Raw genomic sequence first — 25,785 nt, 5'->3', positions numbered from 1 at the left:
CAGGAACTCTCATACATTGCTAGTGGGAATGCAAAATGGTACAGCCACTTTGGAAGACAGTTCCTTACAAAACTAAACATACTTTTATTATATGATCCAGCAAATTATGCTCCTTGACTTGAACCCAAACGAGTTGAAAACTTATGTGCACATGAAAGCTACACATAAATGCATATCACAGGTTTATTCACAATTTCCAAAACTTGGAAGCAATCAAGATGTCCTTCAGTAGGCGAATGGATAAACAAACTGTGGTACACCAAGAAAATGGAATGCTATTCAGTGACAACTTGTACACATATCTTCACAGCAGCTTTATTTGTAACAGCCAAAAAACTGCAAAAAATCCAAACATCCATTAATAGCTAAATGGATAAAAAACAACTGTGGTATATCCATACAATGGACTACTACTCAACAATACAAATGAACAAACTCTTCATATATGCAACAAGATGGATTAACCTCAAAATAGTTATGGTTAGTGAAAAAGGGCAGAGTCCCCACTCCCCAGAAAGTATATACCATATGATTCTGTTTATATAAAATTCTAGAAAATGCTTGCTGTTAACTTGTGAATTGTTGGAAAGGGGGTGAGAAGGACTGGGAGGAAAGGATTTTATGGGGACACAGGAATCTTTTGGTTTTGTTGGATACAATCATTATCTTGATTGTGGTGATGGTTTCACAGGGATATACACATGCTGAAACACAACACATTTTACAATTTATATATGTGCAGTTTATTTCATGTCAAACAGCTCAATAAAGCTGTTAATAACTAAATGCTCCTCATAAAAATCCATATTTACTATCCCTCTTGGAAAGTCACAGCTGCCAACTATTTTGGCTCTACCATATCCCTCTCCCCACAATTTAGGAGAGTGAGCCCTACCTCAACGTCGGCAAAAACTGGAGAGCAATGAAGTCCATGTCCACTTGAGTCACGAAGAATGCTGGCTGGGTCAGAGAAGCCCTACCCTTGGATCTCTCTTCTGTCAGTGCTGGGGTTCCTGCCTGTGCAGTGATGGCCAGAATATCAACAGCCCATGGAGCTACAGGAATCCACAAACCTTTAGATTCTTTACTCTGACAGTGGCCTTGGCCACAGGAGATACAGATGTCTGAAGGTCCTGAGAATTACTGTACACACTCAAACCACACAGCCATAATCTCATGGACATTTGCAGATGCCTCCTTTAGAACAGATACATCTCCTCTCATTTGCCACAGCCATCCCCACTCCACTACCTCAGTGTTTCTGAACCAAGTATGATTCCCAACTTGCCGTGCAGGCCTTTCAGTCCATGGCACTTGCCCATGGGATTCTGGACATCAGGGACTGGCTCCTGTATGGTTCAGGAAACAGAAATCTCTCAAACGTGCAGGGGAATATGGGACATTCTCTAGGAACAAGGGACCCAATTCATGTTGCTTCCAGAAGCACGGGAGAGTTTCAGATCAACTACACCCATCTCAGAATGACCTCTGGGCTCACAGGAAATCCTGACTTTCAGGCCACATGAGGAGGCACACAAAGCTCTTCAGCCTTTTCCAGCAAGACTTGGACAACAATGCAAATTAGGCCAAACCAAACTGAGATCTGCTCTCTGCCATCCAGCTATCCCCTCTGGGGCACATCAAGTTGGTGTAGACAAAAAGAGTTCCTCCCCACATGTTGGTAGAAAGTAATTCTTTTCTCAACCCATTCCACACAGTGAACAGACCCCTCCCAAGAGTAAAGACTGCCACAACAAGCCTTTATCACTGTACAAACCAGAGCAGAGTAGAGCAGGCAGTTCCAAAGCTGAGTGAAAAGCATGTGAAAGCACAGCTCTCAGGTTTACAGTCAACAATGTCCAGAAAGAAGGGAAATCTGGTCTGGAAATCCCTGGCAGACTCCAGCTCAGATCCTTTTGGCCAGAGCAAGATCAGGTTCACTCAGAACCCAGCCATGGGGGCAGAAATGAGGCCTGTCAATGGGCTCCAAACACGATTCCTCCAGGGACTAGGAGAGAGGGCACAGGGGTCTGCCTTCCCTGAGCATATTGGACTGATTAACACACACTGTGCCATCCTGAAAGCTGAGGCAATGAGTTGGCTTCTGCCACAGGCACTGATAGAGATATAACACTGTCAAGAGCCCCAAACAGTTTAGGAAGTGCAACACACCTCAGGAAAGCTTCCCACCTATGTGGTACTTATTGGGAATCTCCCCAGGGTGGATTATGAATGTACAAGATTCACCTACTGGCTGATGGCTCCCTCACGAAGGGTACTCACAGAGCTCTTCTCTGGTGTGAGTCCTATTAGGTTGAACAAGGACACAGCACATTTTCTGTACTCATACAGCCTTTTGCTAGTGTGAACTTTCTGGTGCTAAACAAGTTTAAGAGCTAAAGGGCTGCCAAAACTGTTGCATTCATGAGGCCTTTCTCCAGTGTGAACTTTCTGGTGCCGAACAAGATGGGAGCTTCTGCTGTAGGCTTTCCCACATTCACTGCACACATATGGCTTTTCTCCAGTGTGAACTCTCTGGTGTAGAATGAGGCTAGAATTGCGGCTAAAGAATTTCCCACATTCACTGCACTCATAAGGTCTGGCTCCAGTGTGAACTTTCTTATGTTGAACAAGGTGGGAGCTACTAATGTAAGCTTTTCCACATTCACTGCACACATAAGGCCTTGCTCCAGTGTGAACTCTCTGGTGTAGAATGAGGCTGGAGTTGTGGCTAAAGCATTTCCCACATTCGCTGCATTCATAAGGCTTTGCTCCAGTGTGAATTCTCTGGTGTACAATCAGGTTGGAGCTATGGCTAAAGAATTTCCCACATTCACCACACTCATACGGCCTTTCCCCAGTGTGGATTTTCTGGTGCTGCACAAGTGTGTCTTTACGGCTGAAGGCCTTCCCACATTCGCTGCACTCATAAGGCCTTGCTCCAGTGTGTATTATCTGGTGCTGAACAAGTGTGTCTTTGCAGCTGAAAGCCTTCCCACATTTGCCGCACACATAAGACCTTGCTCCTGTGTGGACTCTCCGATGTTTAATAAGGCTGGAGTTATGGCTAAAGAATTTCCCACATTCAATGCATTCATAAGGCCTTGCACCAGTGTGAATTCTCCAGTGCTCAATAAGGTGGGAGCTTTGGCTAAAAAATTTCCCACATTCACTGCACTCGTAAGGTCTTTCTCCAGTATGAAATCTCTGGTGCTGAACAAGTGTGTCTTTACGGCTGAAAGCTTTTCCACATTCACTGCACTTATAAGGCCTTTCCCCGGTGTGAATTCTCTGGTGCTGAACAAGGTGGGAGCTTCTACTGTAGGCTTTTCCACATTCGCTGCAGTCATATGACCTTTCTCCAGTGTGAACTTTCTGGTGCTGAACAAGTGTGTCTTTCCGACTGAAGCCCTTCCCACATTCGCTGCATGTATAATGTCTTTTTCCAGTGTGAAATTTCTGGTGCATTTTTAGGTGGGACAGGTGAATGAAGGCCTTTCCACACTCCTTACACATATGTGATGTTTCTCCACTGTGAATTTTTCTGTGATGAGGAAGAGCTGATTTCTCCTTGGACATATTTCCACGTGGTAGGCATTTAAAGGGTATCACTTCAGTGTGAGTTATCTGGTTGTTGAGGAGAGTGAACGTGTTCTGGAAGGCTTTCCCATTGTCACTGCAATTGAAAAGCATCAGGTCATCATGGTCTCCCTGGTGTCGCCCGAGACTGGAGCTGTGTGGGAGAGACTCCATGAACCCAGTCCTTTTGTATGGACTCATCCCACTGTGAGTGGTCTGGTGCTGGAAGAGGCCAGAGTTGTCCGGCAAGTCCATCACTTCCTCCCAGCAAGTAAAGGGTCTCCCTAACACACGGACTGCACAGCTCTTCACAAATGAGGCCCCACCATCATCCTCTCTGAAGGGATTCTCCCTACTATATCGACTATGGTGCTGGTCAAAGTTTGGACTGAACAAGAATCCTCTCCCACATGGGCCACGTGCAAGCAGTTTCTGTGTGGGGTGTGATTCCTGGTGTTGAGGCAGGTGCAAAATGTCTTTCAAGAGTAGGTCACACATCTCCCACGGGTGGGCTTTCTCGATAAACAAACCTGATGTTGGAGTCCTGACCGGCAACACTGCTACAGAAACACTCTGCTCAGAAGGGGCCTCCTCACTGTCAGCTTCACACCAAGAACCTGAAAGCAAAGAAATGCTGGTGAGGAACATGTTAACTATGGTAGGAAGCAGCAGCCCCATCACATACGTTTGTGTGACACACCAGTGAGCAAGTCTATTGACTTGCTGGCAGGACGAGACAGCCAGGATTGGGGTGAGGAAGGACCCATGGTCAGTCCTGGCCTCTAAAGCTCCCAGTATGGAGGAACTCTAATGAGTTCTAAAGACACAACGATGGCGTAGGCTACAGGGAGTAGACGTGGGGTCTCCAATTAACTCCTCCACAAAAGGGTTTCAGCAGGGCCTTGGCTGCTGGTGTCAGGAGAGCTCTGTGCAGCAGGCTGTGTCCAGCCCCAGGAAAATCTGACTGCAAGTAAGTGACTGGTTTCTAAGAACTATTTAAAGATATGTGCACAACCTATGACACATTAAAGTGGCCAATGCTGCAGAGCACTGCAGAGGGAGCAGAGGAGAATGAGTGAGACCCAGAGGCCGGAGAAGTGGGGAAACAGCCAAGGGATGAAAGACAGCAGAGAAATGACAAGTGGGCAAAGTGCCAAGAATCGGGAAGGAAAGGTAGAAATGAGGTATTGCTACAGGCTTTGGCGAGAAAACACTGGTGAACTCAAAGCAGTCTGAAGGTAAGATCTGAACCCAGCCCCAACAGGACACTCTCTCCCAGTCTCCATGCAGCAGTGCCAGGCCCTCTCTGGGTCTCTCTCACTGTGGCTGGAGTCAGGTCACCCATCAGGCACCCAGGGCTTTCTGCCCCTCTCCAAGGGGAACGACATGGGATCTAGAATATGGAAATTGTAAAGGAAACACAGGGCAGATGAGTGGCCCAGGCAGACCCACCCCACAGAGAAGAAAACAAAAAGTTAATAAAAGAACCTGAAAGGAAGATTTGGCAGAACAGCCCTGTGACCTCCACAAGCAGTGACACGTCAGTACCTGCAATTCCTGGCCCAGTCAGCCCAGGAAATGCCAGCTGGAGGATGAGGGCAGAACTTGGGACACAGAGGTATTATGGATCTGGACAGTCATCTGGCCCAAACCATCTAGAGCCTGTTGAGCAGACTGAAAAAGCCCTGAACCCCTAACCTTGGGCAGCAAGTCTTGGGACTGCTCAGCAAGGGAGGGCTCACTGCACATGGCCCAGCCCTGGTACCCATAGCACCTACTCTGGGAACCAAAGAAGCGAGGGAGAAGAGTCACTGATCTGGCAGAAGAGAAAGAGCTGCCCCAAGGGAACAGGGGAATAACCAAGCCCCAAGGACACTGGAGTGGGCATGAGGGCCTATGGAAGGCAGCTTCTAAGATGGCCCCTGGAATGCCTCCCTCCCAGTATTCTTGCCCTTTCTGTAAACCTCTTCCCTTGATTGTAGGCTGCACTGACTGGCCCCTTTCCAAGGAAAAGAATATGTCAAAAGTGATGGGATGTCACTTTCGAGGTCAAGTTAGAAAAAGACTGGCTTCCACCCATCTCTCTTGCCCACTTGCTCAGAGAGAAGACAGCTGCCATGTTGTGAGGTACACTACAGAAAGGCCAACAGGACAAGAAACTGAAGGAGACCTTGGGCCAATAGCCAGAGAGGAACTAATACTCACAGTTAAACAAGTTGCAAGAAACTAAAGCTTGAAAACAACCACAAGAGTGAGTTTGTAAGTGGATTCTTCCCAAGACTGGCCTTCAGATGAGAACACAGCTCTCACTCAAAGATTAACTGAAACCTCAGGACATACCCTAGGCTAAAAGCACGCAGGTAAACTGTGACCAGATTCCTGATGCAGCGAAACTCAGATAATTAATCTTTATTGTTTGAAGCCCCTAAATGTTGGCGTAACTTGCTATCTAGCAAAAGATGACTAAAACAGAGACTTACCAAGTGAGGCCACAAGTGCGAAGTTCTCCAGCATCACATCACGGTACAGGAGTCTCTGAGCCTCCTCAAGGAGCTCCCACTCCTCCCGGGAGAAGTACACGAACACATCCTCAAAGGTCACACAGCCCTGCCACGATGGGGACAGTTGAGCCCACAGGCAAAAGGACTCTCCAGTGTGTCTGCTCACACACCCACTCCCAGATCCCTCCCCTCCCCAGTCTCCCAACTCAGAGGAGATACCAGGCTTGACACAACTAGTGCCTACTCTCTCCTCGTGTCCTTTTGATCACCGTGTGCAGCCGAAAGCAGAACCAGGCCGCTAGACAGACAGATACTATGTAAGCTATGGGTCTCGCATGAAGGGCACGAAACACTCTCCTGCCTGCCAGTTCTTTTGTCATCCAGACCACACCTCCCAGACACAACCTGAAGGTGGTCAGGTCACATTCCTCCCAACATGCACATCACTCTGTGAACCACATCTTCCTCATGTCTGGGACCCCCACTACCACTGACAACCTTCTGGTCCAGAGCATATGCACCTACAAGGCACCTCCCGCCATGCCGCTCTGCACATGGTGTCCAGGAAGTGCTCACATGATTATGACAGGCACCACTGCCCTTCAGGTGCCTAAGCAAGAGACCCAGTCCTCAGTCCCCAGTTTCCACTTTCTTGTTATCAATGGCATTGCCAACATGAACTGAAGATACTCCCTCCTAAACTTAACCCACAGCTCCACTCCATTCCACACATTGGCTGCCACCTTTTGAACTACAACCAGAAGCCCTCCCTGAACTAAAAACCCGTGTCCAGCTTGACGCCTCAATTAAGGGGTCCCTGGGACTTCTTAAACTAAACATAACTCCCGATAGAGCCACTGAAATCTACTCCTGCCACCACGGGCCCTATCTCAGTTGATGGCACTTCCATCATCCTACCCTCTAAAGCCAAAAATACCCCTGGGGTCATTCGTGACTCTTCCCTTTCTCTCATTCACACTTCACATCAGAAAATCCAGTGACTCTACTTAAAAAACAGACACAAAATCCACCAACTTCTCTCACTTCCACAGCCACCCCTCTGGGCCAGCCACCATCCACACTCATGTGGACTACTGCAGTAGGCTCCTCCCTCATGCCCGTACTCTGTACTCAACCAGAGAGCAGCCAGAGGGAGCCTGTTAGGATCTGAGTCAGATCACCTCTCTCTTCTGCTCCAAATCTTCCATGTCTTTCACCATCCCCAGAATAGAGGCCCAGCTCCTCAGCCTGCCATTCCTGCCTGACTCCTGGCCCTGTTCCCAACAGACATAATTAAGACCTGTGGTTCCTTGAGGACTCCCAACTCAATCTTACCTCCAAGCATTTGCACATGCTGCATCTGAGCCGAATATAACCTTCCAGTCCTCATCCTACTGGCTGTCAGAAGAAGGAATCTTTCCAATAACTCCTGGCCTAGATTCAGGATGCCGGGCTACAAGTGACCCACTGTGAGGGCCCCCACACTCCAATGCTGAGGGAGTGACAGGTGAAGAGTCACAGAAAATCACTGTGTCTCATCAGGAAATCTAGTCCCCCCTACTTTAAAAACATATACAAAATCCATACACTCACTTCTCTAACCTCCACAGCCACCACTCTGGTCCACCCACCATCAACACTCACCTGCACTATTGCAGTCTGCTCCATCATGGTCTCCCTGCCCCCTCCCATGTCCCCCAATCTTTCTTTCCACTCTGGAGGCAGACGGAGCCTATTAACACCTAACTCAGATCACCTCCCTTCTCTGTTCCAAACCTTCTCACCAGACAGAACAGAGACCCGCGGCTCCCGGGTCTCACTTCCAAGTATTTGGACCAGCCGGCTCCTGCGCCTTGGAAACCCTTTCACACCTCATCCCATCGCATCCCATCGATCCTGGGAATGGGAACCTCGCCATCTATCCGCCGGGAGTGACCGCACTCCACCGCCTTTATACTCAAGAGGAGGCAGCGATGAAGGCGAAGTGATGAAAGTCTGACAACACACCATCCCCTACACGCGAGTCGGTGAGGGCTGGAGGGACCCTCCACTCACCCGAGCCCGGTCCATCAGCGCCGCGGCCGCCATGGGATCCTGTGAGCAGAACGGGGCCGCGAGAAGCGGGCGAACGGGGCGGGCCCGGCGGCCTCAGCCGAAACACCCCACCTCCACTGGGCCGGGTGCCGTCGGGCTGACTGTCGCCTCCGAGCCCCAGCCTCCCCGTGTAAAAACCCGCGCAAGGCTCAGGAGGCCGCCTCCGGGGCCCCCGAGGACGGAGGGCGGGCGCGAATGCCTGGGAAAGAGCGTAGCCCCGGCGGACAGCTCCGCGCAGGGCCGCCCGTCCCACGACGGGGATCAAGGGTCGGAACAAACGCGCGGAGAGATGGCCCGTCCTTCTCCCCGTCGTGTGGGACGCCCACCCGGCCCAAGACTCTGAGCCGCCTCAGCCAGGCTGGACAGTCCTGGCACAGGCAAAGGACGTCACGACGGCGACGCCGGAAGTCCCGCGTCTGCCGCCCCGGCCAGCAGGAAACGCCCATCCACCGGGCTGTCATTGGCCTAACATGGACGCGCCGGGCACAGACTTCTGGGTAATGTAGTTTGTGCTCTGCAGTCGACCCCGCGGCGGTCAGGTTTCCGGTTCTCCATGACAACCGCGAAGGCGACATTGCGCGGAGGCCGGTAGGGGGAGAAAGATCCGGGAGAAATAGTGTCCCAAGTGTCAAAGTTCCTCTTAAAGGCGACGCGCCCAGATATCCGTGGTCACCTGGGAGAATGACACGTCCTCAGAGGTCTCCGGCAGGTGATCCATTGTTTAATCCTGGGAGAGCTGCTTCACCTCTCTGAGCTTTGGGGACTGAGATTTAAATTGAACAATGAATATACCTCGCTCGTGGGGGCCTTTGTGTAGTAACATTAAATGCTCCTCTAATTCGTTGATTCCCAAATTTGAGTCTCTGATTTACCACTACCAGCATCACCTGTGAACTTATTTAAATGCAAGTCCTCGGACCCAACCTACACGTTCTGCCACAGAAACCCTGGGATGGGGCCCTGGCTCAAGTTTGAGAATCGGCGCTCTCTTTCAAAGTCATGACCACCGTCCTCCCCAAAAGTGCAAGAACTAAAATGGGAAAATACAACCTACCTCATGGGAAGTGAGATGCAAAGTGCTTAACACAGGGCCTAGTGCTAAACACATACAAGCTATTATTTTTATTACTCTTGTCCCCACAAGGTTCTCACATATACTGCTATAGGAGGATGTCAGAGACCCTCTTTGCAGAATCGCTGCTGATATTTTTTAAAATATAAATTACAGTCACTCCCTGACTCAGCGAGTAGCCTCAAAGGTAAGGGTTAAAATTTTTGCATAAAGCACACCTGTATACCTTTAGGCTCATGCAAATTTTTTTTAAACATCACATGCAGGAGAGTTTCCTAAATTACAAGTAGATCTGTTGTCCAAGGCACACATTCTTACAGGCCATAAGATTCAAAAGGTAGGACTATTAAGACTAATTGCCCTTAGGCTTAAGTGGACCGTGGAGTTAACATGGTTTCATATCATGGTTTATTTCATAAGATGACATAGTAATAATTCTATGTAATTATTTACATATTAGTAATGTCTAATTCACAGGAACCAAGACTCAAAGGCCTCCTGCCTTCCCCCCTGGCTCTCAGGGCAGGCAGACCCAGGTACAAAGGTATGATCACGAGATGGCCCAGCCTGACACCCAGCGGCTCAAGGTCACCAGGTCTGGTTCTCCTCCTCCTCAAGACACCATCTTCCCATCATGTGAACTTGCAGCTCCCAAGGGAGCAATAATTACTGGGGAGGTGTGAACACTGGAACCACTGAGCCCCAAGGAGGTGACCCCAGGAAGAGGCACAAATGAGAACATAAAATAAAGAAGCATTTTCACAATCACTCCTGCCCATATTTCCTTGGCCAGAGTTTATTTGCATGATACCAAATTAAGTGTAAGGGAAGCTGGGACAAGCCTGGGAGTCCAGAAGGGGAAAATAGTATTGGTGAACACCTAGCCAGTTTCTAGCACAATCCATTGATATGACCACCAGATACCCATTTTATTATTCATCATCTACATTCTACCCTCTTACACCCTTGTTAATTTGACAACCAAAATCCTATCCATTCACTGACTGCATCTCAATGTTAGGATCTCTGGGTGACGTCTTCTGCAACTCAGGTCCTAATATTGATTCTCAAAGCACAGGAAGCAATATACATATATATATTCTTTACACACACACACAATGTCTCTACTCACACTCACATAACTAAAGTAAAAGTTATGTGTCAGGGACACAGTGGAAGGACACACTGAAACTCTTGAAGAAATAACTGCCAATAGGTTTCTACACATAACAAATGCATCTTTGAAGAAAGAGTGTAAATAAGACTATTTGAGACCCAAAATGAGAAATTTGATGGAAAAAAAATAACGGACACAAATAGCACTAACTTCTGTTGAAGGTTGGAGGAAAGTGATCCCGGGTGATTGGCCTGCAACGATAGAAGGCATTAGGATCTGTGAGAGGGGTGCGTTTGTGGATTAGTACAAGCACTCCTTATCTGTATAAAACATTAATATTTCCTTTTCGGAGACAGAAGGATGGAATTACCACATGCATATCCTCAATAGCACATAAACTGAGATGAGCAAATTAATGTTTAAATCTCATATATTTTCCAGAAGGAGAACAAAGATATTAATAACTTTATACAGTTGTTACCAGCACCGGTCAGATTGGTGTGGTGGGGTCCCAGGTTCTTGGTCCACAGACACAAAAGAATTTGAGTGGACACACAGCAGAAGTTTTCACAGAGGAAGATCTATTAGCACAGTGAAAGTACACCCCCAAAGGGAGGGGCGGGCAGGCTTGAGGGAGCAACTGCACCAAATTTGTGGTGGTCAGTGGTTTTGGTCTGGACCCCGGTTTGGGTCTGGGGGTGGGTGAGGGTCTTGGAATATGTGCCTATTGGGGCATTGTCTCTACCTTCACATCCTGAGGGGGAGATTTTTTCCTTACATAGGCATCTCCGGATGCCGTGCTGGTGATCCCCCATGGGGGGGTGGAGGGATGTCAAAACCACAATGCAAATGAGGGTATAATGAGGCTTGGGGCTACTCTAGGTCAGGGTTGGGGGGAGTGCTGCACATCCAAAGAGCTGCTGCCTGGCAATTAGGATGCTGCACCTGGTGGAGTAACCTTGCTCCCAGCTCAGATCTAGCTTCCTGCCTCTCTCACTCTAATGTGTTAAATAAGTGTGTTGCCATGTTCAGCCTAAACACTAATGAACAGAATCAGAGTATATACTCTACAAATATACAGAAGAAAAATTTGAAATGTAAAGAAATAATCAATAGAAAGTCTTTAAAAAGAGAGTGTACAGAACTAGTGAAGCAAAGAAAAGCACACCCTCACCCACAGGGGATGTATTGAAACCCAAATATATCAGCTATCTAATGAAATACATATGGAGTAAATGCTCACATTAGCAGTCAGTACTATTTTTTAATGAGGTAACATTGGATCAGTAATTTTTGACATTAAAAATATCCAACAATAGTATGGATACAAGAGACACATCTAAAATACAACATTATAGAAATATATCAAAAAGGTTTTGGAAAAGATACTTGTTACAATTATTTTAAAAATAACACATGAAAAGTGAAATATGTATTTACATCAGAAAAAAATAATTTTAAAAGAGAAAGCATCACCTAGAGGATATACTATTTTAGAGTTTGTATGTAATTTATAAGGATGGCTCAAATTACAGAAAGCAACAATTTCAAAATAAAAACAAGGATAAAGATACAAATCCATGAATATATCAGGCATTTTTACATCAGCCATCTCAGTAATTAGTAGAAACAGCCAATATCAAATTGTTAAAGCTCTAGTGGATTCACACACCAAGAATGATAAATCTGGCCTGACAGATACTACCCGTACAAATACAGAATGTTCATATCTAGTACAGACTGAATATTGACAGAACCGTCCATATACGTGACCATAAAAAGCATCTTCAATTTAACAGGATGAAATAAGACAAAGAATGCAATCAACAGAGATTAGTGGAAAATATAAAAAGATGTGTTTGGAAATTAGGTTACAAAATACTAAATAACCCATGCATCATGAAAGTAAAGATAATAAAAAATATAAATTATTTTTTTGCCAAATAATTACACCCCCTATTCTTTAGAGATGTGTTTAATAAAATTCTATAGAGACTTTAATAGGTTTAAATACATATATTATAAATTTAAAAAGCATGATAAATAGGAAGTGACACATTCATCTCAAAATTACTAAAAAGAAGAAGAAACAAAAACCCACTGAGAAAAGCACACTGATTCCATTCATATAAATTTCAAAATCAGGCAAAAATGTATCTACTATTAGTGATACATATATAAGGTGCCAAACTATGAATTACAAAAGAGAGAGTGAGTAAAACAAAATTCTGGTAAAGTATTCCTCTGAAGTGAAAATGGGATTTGCAATCTGTGAGGTTCATAAAGGAAGTCTCATCTTGCTACGCTCTTTGTGTTCTGCGGGGTACACATTGGTATTTTATTTATCTTTTATCTATATGTGTAATTTCAATAAGATAAATTGGACAAGTCTTAAGTGCACGGCTTGATGAATATGTGCCTGTCAACACTCATATAAACCCTGCTCATACAAAGTCACAAAACATTCCCAACAGCTCTGCACGAAGGTGACCATTATTCTGTCCTTTCTCCCTAAGGTTTTTAACTTTTCTACAGAACTCTACAGTAGGTACTGCTTTGTCCCTGACTCACATCCTTGTCACTCAATGTCTTTTTAGATGAGATTCATCCCCAGGGTTGCATGAAGCAGCAGTTTTCATTGCTTGTTTTCTTCCATTTTGTGACTATGTCATCATTTATTTAGGCGTGTTCCCATGGATGCCTATGTGGGTTGCTTCAAGTTCTTGGTTATTTCAATACGGTTGCTATAAACCTTCATGTTGTTAAAGGAAAATGACTGAGGTCAGAGATATCCAGGCAACTGCTAACCTGTTATGGGGTCGCTCCTGCAAAGGCTCATGGAAGTAGGCCAGAAGCCACTGAGGAAGTAAGACACCTGCACGAATACAGCTCTTGCAGACACTGTGCTTCCTGAACTGCTTGCAGACACTGTGCTTCCCAAACTGCTGACTGAATCCTGGAACAAAGCCACATCCTGGAGCAAAACAACTTATGCAGACTTGTGGGTTTTGCCTTCATAACCCCCTGCCTCTTCTGCCTCAGAAGGGTACATCTGAATTTTTCCTCAGATCTGTGTTCCCTGAATTGCAATTCTAAATAAAAGCATCTTTTTCTTTAAAATTTCATTTTGTCTCCTAAAGCTGCTCTTTTCAGTTAACATTTCTGGCTACGAGGATGGGATGTGATAAGGCCACCTGATCTCCTCCTGGGGGTCGACTGGACACTGCCTGCCAGCACAACCCAGAGCTCCTTGACTGCTCCTCTACAGCTCCAATGGCCTGGGGAGGCTCAAGGTAAGGCCCTCCCACATCCTCATCTCCTATGCTTGGTTGAGGTCTTGAGGCTCTTTGCAGAGGGGTTTCCCTCAAAATTCCAGGGAGGAGTTTGCTCCTCGGAGGAGTTTCCCTCAAGTTTCCAGGAAGCAGTTTTCCTCAGAGAATTCAGTTGCAACAGGTATTCACAGGGAGAGATTTCTCCATTCATAATAGGTGCCTCCGATTCAAAGGAGGCAACAAAAGGCTAACCCCCCACCACTACTCCCACGGCTTTTATGTGTAAACATTATGGGCCAAATACTTGCAAGTTTCTTACTATCTGGGTCCAAATTACTAGAGATGATCTAAAATGACATTAGCCACAATGGAGCTCCTTTGATATTCCCAAATTGGTTTATTTGCACACTCAATTGGAAAAGAGAAGATACAAAACCTCTCAGAAATAATGGAATGCATTCTTTGATTAACATACAAAACCTTCTAAAAGACACAATGACTTCAAAAACAGCTTTTAAAAGGATCCTTACAACAAAAAGAAAAGAATTTTCAATAAAAATCTTTGGCCATCTGAGCAGGTCCATCTGCCAGAGAACAATTTGGTTCCAACTATTCTTTTGAATTTTGTGCCTGAGACATGGCTAAAATTTTAAAGATCTCTGTTTGTGTCTATATGTGTATGTTTATGTATGTAAGTATATCTATATTTGTCTGCCTTTGGATGGTAAAATTTCTAAAGGAGCTCCATTTAATTGGCTTAAAGTAAGTGCTATATAAATTATTTCTAAATGTAGTAGAAACTAGCCCAGATGTCTTTCAAGTTAACATGACATAAAAATGATCTTTGGTAAATAAAAACTTGTTTAAATTTGCTGGTTTAGTAAAAACAGACATGTCTTCAAAGTTATCAATATTGAATATAATGCAAACATACAACTTTTTCTACCTGCGTTTACTGGGCAAATGGGCTCAGACTGTTTCTGTTGTGGAAGTTGTCAACAGGGAAAATAACTTGGGATGATGGTTAACTATTTAATGTCCAATCCAAACATAACTGTTAAAAAGAAATGTTTAAATAAATGTAATTAAGATAAGAGCTTATACTAAGTTAAATAATGGATATTGATTACATATCTAAATCATTTCTGGATAGGATGGCATACTAAGACATTGATTGCTAAACATGTTTGTTTAGTTTTGGCTTTCTAACTTATTTTACAAAGACAAACAATACTTGGGTCTGTCAATAGACATGTTTTGTGTCATATTAAAAAGTTTTCTGTAAAGAAAAATATACTTCTAAAAAATATAAAATGTGTTTATGGGCTTGCTAATCTACTACAGGATGCTAATATATGATAGACAGTTCACAACTGCTTGCTTCTTAGTTTTCATTGGATAGCCAAGATTACAAATAATTTTAAAAATGTATTGGAGGGGCCGGCCCAGTGGTGCAAGTGGTTAAGTGCGCACGCTCTGCCGCAGTGGCCCGGGGTTCGCTGGTGCGGATCCTGGGCACGCACCGACGCACCACTTGTCAAGACATGCTGTGGCGGCGTCCCATATAAAGCGGAGGAAGATAGGCATGGATGTTAGCCCAGGGCCAGTCTTCCTCAGCAAAAAGAGGAGGATTGGCAGATGTTAGCTCAGGGCCGATCTTCCTCACCAAAAAAAAAAAAAAGATAGGCAAAAAAATAAAAATGTATTGGAAAAAGAGCTAAAATGCAAAAAGAATCAAAGAAAAAAATGTCAGAACACTTAGAGTAATAAACATAAATTAACTCTATACAAACTGAGTGCGTTAATACTGAGAAAATGCAGGCGAAACAACACGAGCCCCTTTGAAAGATAAGAAACAATGAAACTCTCATGAGAGCTTTCTCCTACTATAGAAGGATTTAGTGTAACTTCTTATTTTTCAAACTATGGTCACAGACCATTGATAAATTATAAATAACATTTACTTAAATAAAAAATGTACATGACATCCATATTTATCAATATAGATAAATGGATAACATATATTTTCAATTTTATTTATAATACATAAGTAAATTTATTATAAAATCTGTGTATTTGAAAAATAATAATTTCATAAAATACAGAATAAAATACATGTATGGCATATACTGAAAATAAAAAATACATGTCAGTTTGTTAAATTTTTATTTCTGTTACTTACATGATTTTATATATATATATATATATGGTGGACCATAATATACAGTATATTTCTTGCTATGGAATGATCCAGCAAGTTTAAAGGCTACTGCTCTTATACCACAATAAAATGAACAACAGAAGGGTCTATACAGCCAGATAGAAAAACCAATACAAGGACAATCAGCCTTCCCATCCTGTACACACACAATGATAACTCCTCAAGTCCAAACTGTAATCACTCTCTGATAGGCTCAAACTCTGTTGCCTTGTCTTTTCAGATTTACAGCCAAGAAACAATCTTTGTTTAAAAGAACATCTCCCATTTCTTATAACTGCTTGCAGAGCCAAAACTTCTGGTGGTGGATTCCCAGATATTTACAGCTCTGCCATCAGTTTAAAAGTTGTTGTTCCATCTTTCAAATCTTTATTTTGCTTACTCAACCTAGAGAAACCCTCTTCGACAATAATGTGGGGATATTATTGCCTCTCCCTGTTCTATCATCCCTGGTTTGACAAAGCAAGGGCAGGATGAACATATAGACACAAGAGAATCTCATACTGTAATTTCCAAAAAGTGTGTAGTTTATTGTAACTATATTATATAAAAGGAGTTTATATTCTTTTAATATAATACATAGACAATTATGTTATCCTCTAAGAGTAAAATCTGTAATTATTCTGTAACAACTGCCTTGCATCATTTCCTTTCTAGATAAACTCTGTAAGTATTCAAATTGAGAAAATAACTGTATATAAAAAATAGACAATAGGGGCCGGCCCCGTGGCTTAGCGGTTAAGTGCATGCGCTCCGCTGCTGGCGGCCCGGGTTCGGATCCTGGGCGCACACCGACACACCGCTTCTCCGGCCATGCTGAGGCCACATCCCACATACAGCAACTAGAAGGATGTGCAACTACGACATACAACTATCTACTGGGGCTTTGGGGAAAAAGAAAGAAATAAATAAAATTATAAAAAAAAAAATAGACAATAGGATGTATGTTTTCAGTAAAGAAGGTATAAAAATAGAGATATTTCTGTTCATTTTGTTAAGAAAGATAAATTTGTCCTAAAGTACTAGGGGAAAAGAAAAGGAAAAAGACATGGGACAGATTCTGAATGTAAAAAGCAAGTGACAGGTTTGTGGAAGTAAAACCCTGAGGAAAGAGTCTTGTACACGGTCAAGCTGGCTAAGACTGAAATGAATTTAATTAAGTAAATAAATTTCAATATCAAAAATAAGCTGGTACGGGGCCGGCCCTGTGTCTTAGCAGTTAAGTGCGTGCACTCTGCTACTGGCAGCCCGGGTTCGGATCCCAGGCACGCACCCATGCACCACTTCTCCAGCCATGCTGAGGCCGCGTCCCACACACAGCAACTAGAAGGATGTGCAACTATGACATACAACTATCTACTGGGGCTTTGGGGAAAAAAAAAAGGAGGAGGATTGGCAATACATGTTAGCTCAGGGCTGATCTTCCTCACAAAATAAAAAAATAAATAAGCTGGTACAAAATTAGAATTTGGGTTTCTCTCTCTTAAAAAGGTAATTTTCTTAAACTTTTGCCTGCTCTTGATAAAGAGGTTATAAAAGGTTTTTCTTTACCTTTGAGTAAGTCTACCTGAAAGACAGAAATGTTATGTTTTGTCAATATAATTTCCTGTGTTCAAAAGCTGAGGTCTCTCTATTAAGCAAATGAAGTCTTTTTCAAATTTGTTTAATTCTCTTTGTTTGCCCTAACATCTTCCATTGTCACTTTGATTAAATGGATAACTACCAAGTGTTTTAAAAGATTTTGATATTTTTGACAAGCTTCCACCCCACCCCCCACCCCCACCCCCCAAATTTTCCAGATTTAAGGAAATCCTTTTCTCCTTTCTCTTAAGCTAACTATAACTTCTAGCAATTTGGTAAACTATACCTTTGTAAACAGAATTAAAACATTTATCTTTTTCTCCCTACCTGACCCCTCCAGAATTTGGAAACTCTTGATGAGTCAGTATTCTTGTTTTCATGGCAATATAGTTATTTGCATAAGTTCAATGAGAATCTGATCTCCTCATAGCAGGACACAATTGGAAACACTGGTTTTATTACCAAGGCTTTGACTGGAAAGTCATATTTGAGAGAAACATGCATAGTCTCAGATGACCAGACAGCTTTGAGGAAGAAAGATTGGCCCTTATGAAATAAAGCCACTTGGAAATATCAGCCTGGTACCTTGCTTACAGGGTTCTCAACAACTTTATTAGGCGAGTAAAGAAGGTCATTTACCTGGCAGATGCAAGTACCTCAGGATATTTTGGGGACCTCAAGAGGAGAGGAATTCACCCCAATCTGTAAGTATTACAGGCAGAGTTTAACGACAAGTCCTCAAGAGGCCTTTAAAGTTCAATCTGAGATTCCTTATAAAAAGTTCCAGCAAAGCAGATTTAAAAGAGCTCATATGATCAATTACTATTCTTGCTGTACTTATGCAAATAATTGGACCACGTTTATTAAAACTAAACTTATTTTACAAATTTGGGTATTTTGGGTAAAAAAATGAGGGTAATTATAGACAGAAAAACTGTTTCAGTAAAAGCTACAATAAATAATGGATTCTAGTTCTAGTAATTGTCTTTGAAGGTTTTTTTCTACCCATAAACTGGACTGGATCCTGAATTCTTCTAGTTTCCTCAAATATCTGGTACAAATCTCAAACTAATGTTTTCCATTTTTTCCATCCTTTTCATTTGAATTCACTGAAAACTGAGGCCACTCTTTTTTTTTCCCCCCTGAGGCCCTGCAAATTAAAATTGGATAACTTGGTATAAACTTAAGAGAGATCACCATAGTGGCCCATAGTTAGACATTCTTCACACCTGTTGCTATATAAGCCACACAAAAGGTTTACCTGGACAGCTGGTTACATCATCAGAGACACTTAAAACTACAAACAATGCTTCAACCCTGACATCTAGAAATCTTGACTGGCTGTCCCCTGGACTCAAGAATTAATTTATAATTTGCTCCAACCATTAACCTTTTCTATTTGTTTCATCAGATTTCACTTAAATTTCCAGGCTCTAAGCTTGATTGGCTAACCAGCCTCTCCTCCTGGATTCCTCAAGGATTGAGGTCCATTATGGAGGGGATTCTAAAATTTGGGCTGTCTTGCTCCTCCCTCTCCCCCACCTGATACCCAAGATATTTTTAAATAAACGTAGAACAATTTCATTCCTCTAACCCTGATCTTTGCCCTTTCACAGAAGGAAGTAGCTCAAGAGATCTTCCCCAAGATGGAAAAATGATCATAAAACAGTGGGATTAAAACTGAAAATGAAGGAGTTAAAAATTTCCCTGGATTAGGGGTGAAACCACGCCTCATACCCACAAGGTTGACATGGGGAACAAAGTAACCAAAGTTTCTGAGCTTATTTTACAGAACAACAGGAGGACCACTGATAAGAGAACAACTCGCTGACAGTTCCCCCCTCACCTGATTAAACATCATGCAGTGACATCTGGATGCCACCCCGCCACTGGCAACCCACATCATGCTGCTTCAAGCCACCACCCACATTCATCTGATGCCACCATTTGATGCCTCCTATGTGGGACTAGATGGAACCCAAGCAGCCAAAGACACACTTGAGCTGTGAGGGACCTAAATTCTTCTTAAATTGATCAAAGGTGCTGCACTGGTGGACCTATAATGAATGAGGGGAAATATTAAAGGAAAATGACTGAGGTCAGAGATAACCAGGTGGCTGCTAAGCTGTTGTGGGGTCACTCCAGCCAAGGCTCATGGAACTAGGTCAGAAGCCATTGAGAAAGTAAGATACCCACACGAACGCAGCTCTTGCAGACACTGTGCTTCCCAAACTGCTGACCGAATCCTGGAACAAAGCCACATCCCGGAGCAAAACAATTTATGCAGGCTTGTGGCTTTTGCCTTCATAACTCCATGCTTCTTCTGCCTCAGGAGAGCACATCTGAGTTTTTCTCTCAGATCTGTGTTCCTCTAATTGCAATTCTAAATAAAAGCCTCTTTTTCTTTAAAATTTCATTTTGCCTCATAAACTTGCTCTTTTTGGTCAACAATGTATATATATTTTGGAGGAAAAATGCCCTCATTTCTAATGGGTATACACTCAGAATTGGATTTGCTTGGTTATAATAATATAAATATGTTGGAATTTAGTACAAATCTTGACACATAAAAGAATTAAAGCAAAAATTAATGAAAGCATTCTGTGAGAATCAATTGGCTATGTGGAGCTGACAATAGAGACCATTGTATATATTATCATTTGCAAAGTGTGTGCTACACATCCTTTATATCAGTAAAATTTGTAGTGAATTTATGTAATCTATATGCACTTTTTTCTCAAGAGCAGATATTAACCATTTACCACCACATCCCTGTGAGTACAGATCTGATTAACTGCATTAGGGAATGTTTCCATGATTGTCCGTGTGTGTATGTGTGAGATCTTGTGTGTGTATCTCTCTCTGGATGGCCATATCTCTACATGTCTGACCATTTGTACATCCGTATCTGTCAGTGTGGCTGTATACATGTGTCTACCTTTGGGAATGTACATGTGCACCTCACTCTCAATGTCCCTGCCTCTACGTTGTCGTGTTCTCCTGTGTTGCCCCTTTGTCTTTCCAGGAGCTTTACTGTGGATGTCTCCATACTCTTCTGTACGTGTGCTCCAGTGTGTTCCTGTGTGTCTGCATGTACACGGTTGTGTCAATGGGTGCATCTGCCTGTCAGCACTGTTCTTGACATGTGTGAGACTTCTGTGCATAGGTGTCTGGGTGTCCTTCTATGTCTGTGTCTATCTGTCTTCATGGGTGTGTGCATCTCCAGGCAATACAAATATACCCTCTCTACTCTTGTGTCTGTGTCCTGATGGGTATCTGTGTGTGCATCTGCATAAGATTTTGTGTTCCACATGTGTCTGAGTGTGCACATCTGCTGGTACATTTTTGTATAGTCCTGTGTGTGCTGGTGATATAGAGTATCCTCCTGGCCTGTATGTGCCCCACGGCGTGTCTGGGTCCCCTGCCTGTATCCGTCTCTGGGTGCCCCTGATCATCATGACCACACTTGACCCAAGTCCTTTGCTCTGCACCAGTGCAGTCATCCCTAAGGAGATCTCTGAGTGCCACTCAGGTTCTATTGTGACCAGGGAACCAGGCAAAGAAAGGGTTACTAAGGACCTGGTCAAACTAATATGGTCTGTCAAAAAAACTGTGTGTTCTGTTTTTCAGAAGTTGATGTCCCTGTTTTGCAGATGTTGCTGCCTTGCAGGGAAACTTACATGCTTGCAGCAAGACTCCTGCAAAATGCTTCAGCTCCAAGTGTCCAAAAGTTACCTGAAACTCATTATGTAATGGCATGTTTACCTGCTATGCATGCGCCCTGGTTAAGCACAGTTGTAAAAATAAACCTGTTATCCCGTGCTCTCTTGTGTATAAAGTTTCCACCAGCACTGAGCTCAGAGAGACACTGCTTTTAGGAAATAGCTCAGGTGTTGTCCATTGCTTGTGCAAGGAATAAAGCTTTTCTTCTACTTCTGCCTTGGTTGTGCTTTTCGGCTCCACACTCACTAAGACACGAACCCACTGAGTGTGGTTACACTGCCAGCAGCTGGGCACTCCTGGAACAGGGTCGCTGCAGGGATATCTGTGCCCTCAGGGGAAAGAGGAGATCAGCAGTATCCTGAGGGCCAGGCCATGGGGTTCTCAGCAGCTGCTCTGGCACTCACCTCTAAGCTCTGGGATTCTCCTGTTGAATGTTAGTTCACAGAACACCAACCAAGGTCACTCTGTGACCATGCTAGAGTGAGACAAAGATACCCTATCAAAGACAACGACCACCCTATCATCACGTCAGAGTACAGACCAAAACAAGAACCCTGTGCAAATAACAGAAATGAGATAGCCCCCTCTCCTGGGTTAACATGAGTGATGGCTACGTCTTCTACCAGCTGCTACTTTAGGGCTGCTTCCTTCCCCTGCCTTGTAGATAACACACTTTGGGATTTTTTGATCATAGAATCAACGCTACTTCCTGACACCATCCAATTCAGACCAAACCTCCATTTCCTTCAACTTTTCTCTGAATCACCAAACACCAGCCCTAAAATCTTTTTACTGAGCGCCCTGTATTTCCCACAGTGTGCAGTACCCCACATGACACGCAGTGCACTGATAAGCCTCACTGTTCCACTATAGCTGTCAGGGGTGTTCCTGGTGCCAGAGGGCACTGGCACCACAGACCTGCAGACCTGAACGCTCCCCTGAACTTCAGACTTGCACATTTACCTGGATATCAATTTCCTCTTAGACGTCTGGTAGACCTCTCAAACCGATTGAGTACAAAACCTAATTCTCATCTCGCCCTGCCCTGCTCGATCTCAATGCCCACCTCTCTCCCCGCTATAGCCATAGTAGCCTTCCTCTGGTGCCTGCACCAGACCACACTCTCATCAGTCTCTGCTTCTTGACACACGCTGTTAACCTTTGCTGGAGATGTTCTTCTCCAACTCTGACCCTGCCTGGGGATCCTGCATCCTTCAGAGGGCTGCATGATATCACCTCTTGCTTCTGTCTGCTCTGTTTCTGTGCTTTAGTTCAAAGTCCATCTTTCTATTTTACACACGACACTGAACTTCAGTGATAAGTGACATGACCAAGGTTATGTTGTTACTAAGCAAGGGCTCATCTGCTCGCTGCAAGACAAAAGCCAATCCGTCAAGAAGCAAGGTGGTGGAGAGAAAGAACTTAAGAGATGAGCTAGCCAATTGGAAGGTGGCAGACTATTGTCGTAAAAAAAACATCTTAAAGGGGAACTAATTTGGAAATGATTTATATAAGGCAAACGGGGTTGAGGAGGGGGCTCAGGAGTGTCAGGTGATGGATGACCGCAGACCTTTGGGATCCTCTCCGCAAAGTTTTGGATCTGCTGAATGCAACATTCCTGAGGAACCTAAGAAAACATCAGTCACTTCCTTATCTGGCCCAGAAAAAACATTTTTGGGCAGAGAACATATATTTTCTGCTCATAAGTTATTCTTTCTACTGGTTACTTACGAGCTTGCCTACATGCAGTTCAAAGTGTTTTTCCAAAGCGTATTGTGAGAATCAGACAGGGAAGGGGGTCATGTGGTCTTGGGGGCTGAAGTTCTAAAAATCCTCTACGCAGGGGTGACTTTCATATTTCTTCATGGGTTGCATGTGCAAATTCAGGGGGGTTCTATGGGTTGCATGCAGCAGATTTTTCGTCCGTGACGTGTAAATCTTACAATCAGTCATTTTAGCTTCTCAATGTTCCTGTGAGATGCTTAGTCAGGTGGGGTGGCTGTGAGCAAGCTACTCTCTTTATCAGCGGTCCTCCTGCTGTTCTGTAAGGCAAGCTCAGAAACTTTGGTTACTTTCTTTCCCACGTTAATCTTGTGGATACAGGCACAGTTTCTCTCGAATCCAGGGAAATTTTAACTCCTTCATCTTCAGTTTCAATGTGGCTGGGGATGGCCCAGTGCACATAGGCTGGAATCCCAATCAATCCCAACCCCAAGCTCTTAGCTGCTAGGTCACTCTGCCCCCTCCACACCTGCCCTTCTACCCCCATATTTCAATCCTTCTACGTCTTGTACTAATGGGGTTCCCAGACACATTTCAAAGTTAACAGTTACTTTATTGAGCCTACTTCATTTAACGTGTTCTCCACGAGAGGAACTTAAGAGCAGGGCCCATATCTCAGTCACGCATGAGAGGTCTCAACTTCTCATGGTATGCCATGGGATGAAGGACGGGGTCTCTTCCCTCTTGCCCAAACAGCAGCAAGATCATAGCTAGCCCCTCTGATTGAACACAGAAGTGAAGAGCAGATGGTGAGAAATGGGAGATGCGGGAACAAACCTGAGTCTATCCTCTGGATGGCGTGTCAAAATGGCTTCAGGACAAATGCAGGCCCAGGTCTCTGAATGTGCTGTGTTATACTGACGAGCTCCCAGGCATGGAGAGAAACATCCTGTGCAGGAAACAGTTTCCTCCACCCTTACAGACCTAAGAGTTAAGCTACAGGTACAGCCACAACCACTGCACAGACAAGCCCTCCTGAGAGAGGACAGAGGAAGGAGGGGCCCTTGAGAGACAACTCTCTTTCCCGAATAGAAAAGTATACATAGTGTCATTAAAAAATTATAAGTATTGTGACTACTGACTCATTGAGAAGTGCACGCATGATAATGAAATGCGGTAAAGCACCAGTCCACAACAGCGATGCCAAACTACACCTGCACTCATTCACAAGGCTGAGGAGGGCTCAAAGGGAGGATCTGATGATTTTTATGCTAAAAATGCCCAATGTATATTTTAACGTGAGGTAACGATGATCATCCCATTTAGTTAAACATTTCGCCTCCAAGACAATCCCAAAGGAGATATTCCAAAGCACCTCAAATTTATCTATGTGGAAATAAGGCCATGGGAGTAAACATGAAACCCACATTGAGCTGCACCTCCACATCAACTTCATCTTCCTGGTGAGTCTCAATCACTTGTCTTTATAGCAACACTTGACATATTCTTATAAAAGTAAATAATGAGATTCCTTATCCACATTTGTTTTTTTGGAGTTCATCATGAATTTAACTTGAACGTGTGTTTTACTGTTTGTTTGAGCCATAATTCAACCCACAGAAGACTTCTGAGGTGGACTTGGAGAAGACTCTCAAGAGAAGACTTTAAAAAGTGAAAAACCCAGTCAGAGGAAAGAATTAGGACTCACCTGGGAAGGCCGTGCGGCTACCCAATCACCATCGTGCGTCAGATAAAATATAGGAAAAACAAACATGTAGTTTGGGATTAAGGAAAAGTGCGCACACTGGATGTTTAAAATGACAAACAGAAAAGGCTTGTTTTTTTTTTTTTTTTTAATTGACACCTTCTCTCACCATTCTTATCTAAAATAGTACTGGAAGTCTTAGCTCGAGCAATCATGCAAGACAAAGAAATAAAAGGCATCCAAATCAGAAAGAAAAAAGTAAAATTGTCATTATTTGCAGATATGATTTTATATATTCAAAATCCCAAAGACTAAACTAAAAAACTGTTGGATTTAATCAATGACTTCAGTAAAGCTGCAGGATATAAAATCAATATACACAAATCGGTTGCATTTCTATACACTAACAATGAAGCATTTGAAAAAGAAACAAAGAAAAGTATCCCATTCAAAATAGCATCAAAAACAATAAAAGACCTAGGAATAAATTTAACTAAGGAGGTGAAAGATCTCTACAATGAAAACTATAAGACTTTCTTGAAAGAAATTGAAGACAGAAGTAAATGGAAAGATATCCCGTGTTCGTGGATCAGAAGAATTAATATTGTTAAGATGTCCACACTGCCCAAAGCCATCTAGTGATTCAACACAATGCCTATCCCAATTCCAATGACATTTTTCACAGGAATAGAAAAAGTCCTAAAATTTGTATGGAACAACAGACCCCACATAGCCAAAGCTATCATGAGAAAGAGGAACAAAACCAGAGGCATCAAACTTCCTGATTTCAAACTATACTATAAAGCTATAGTAATGAAACCAGTATGGTACTGGCATAAAAACAGACACACAGACCAACGGAACAGAAGAGACAGCCCAGAATTAAACCCCCACATATATGGTCAACTAGTACTTCACAAGGAAGCCAATAACATCCAATGAGGAAAGGATAGTTTCTTCAACAAATGGTGTTGGGAAAACTGGATAATCCCATGCAGAACAATGAAATAGGCCCCTATCTTATACCACTCACAAAACTTAACTTGAAATGGATCAAAGACTTAAACACAACACTTGATACCATAAAACTCCTAGAAGAAAACTCAGGGAAGAAGCTCCACAACACTGGTCTTGGCAACAATTTTTTTGGATGTCACACCAAAAGCATAAACAACAAAAGAAAAAATCAACAACTGGGACT

The 25,785-nt window shown here is 43.5% G+C and overlaps 1 protein-coding gene and 1 long non-coding RNA gene across 3 annotated transcripts in view; both read right to left on the bottom strand.

The window, feature by feature from the left end:
* Positions 1 to 299: 299 nt before the first annotated feature.
* On the bottom strand, positions 300 to 8,531 carry ZNF304 (zinc finger protein 304). Of its 2 annotated transcripts, XM_058530459.1 has the most exons (4): positions 8,136 to 8,531; positions 6,060 to 6,186; positions 4,110 to 4,196; positions 3,543 to 3,676 (listed from the first exon to the last, which is right to left on the bottom strand). In XM_058530459.1, exons 1-4 carry the CDS (start codon positions 8,166 to 8,168, stop codon positions 3,624 to 3,626), a joined length of 300 nt encoding a protein of 99 aa, XP_058386442.1. In that variant the 5' UTR covers positions 8,169 to 8,531; the 3' UTR covers positions 3,543 to 3,623. The 2 variants fall into 2 exon arrangements, with proteins under 2 accessions (XP_058386441.1, XP_058386442.1); XM_058530458.1 differs by having other exon boundaries at positions 300 to 4,196; positions 8,136 to 8,530.
* Positions 8,532 to 18,508: 9,977 nt separating this feature from the next.
* LOC131397500 (uncharacterized) overlaps positions 18,509 to 25,785 on the bottom strand; it is a 46,336-nt gene continuing 39,059 nt past the window's right edge. Inside the window, exon 2 of the long non-coding RNA XR_009216775.1 lies at positions 18,509 to 20,604. This is a non-coding gene — a long non-coding RNA (uncharacterized LOC131397500). The remainder of the gene's footprint in view (positions 20,605 to 25,785) is intronic.

Source organism: Diceros bicornis, chromosome 34 (assembly GCF_020826845.1).
Source record: "Diceros bicornis minor isolate mBicDic1 chromosome 34, mDicBic1.mat.cur, whole genome shotgun sequence".
Lineage (NCBI taxonomy): Eukaryota > Metazoa > Chordata > Mammalia > Perissodactyla > Rhinocerotidae > Diceros > Diceros bicornis.
The sequence above is the reverse complement of the archived record's forward strand: the minus strand, read 5'-3'. Positions and strand labels throughout refer to the sequence as shown.

What these genes read in the sequence shown, in the direction of transcription:
- ZNF304 (XM_058530458.1), bottom strand. Translation starts at nt 8,168, where the DNA reads ATGGCGGCCGCGGCGCTGATGGACCGGGCTCGG. An exon ending in CGCTGATGGACCGGGCTCGG is followed by an intron (nt 6,187 to 8,135) that starts GTGAGTGGAGGG and finishes CCATCGTGGCAG; the next exon opens with GGCTGTGTGACCTTTGAGGA. An exon ending in CGCACTTGTGGCCTCACTTG is followed by an intron (nt 4,197 to 6,059) that starts GTAAGTCTCTGT and finishes CTTTGCTTTCAG; the next exon opens with GTTCTTGGTGTGAAGCTGAC.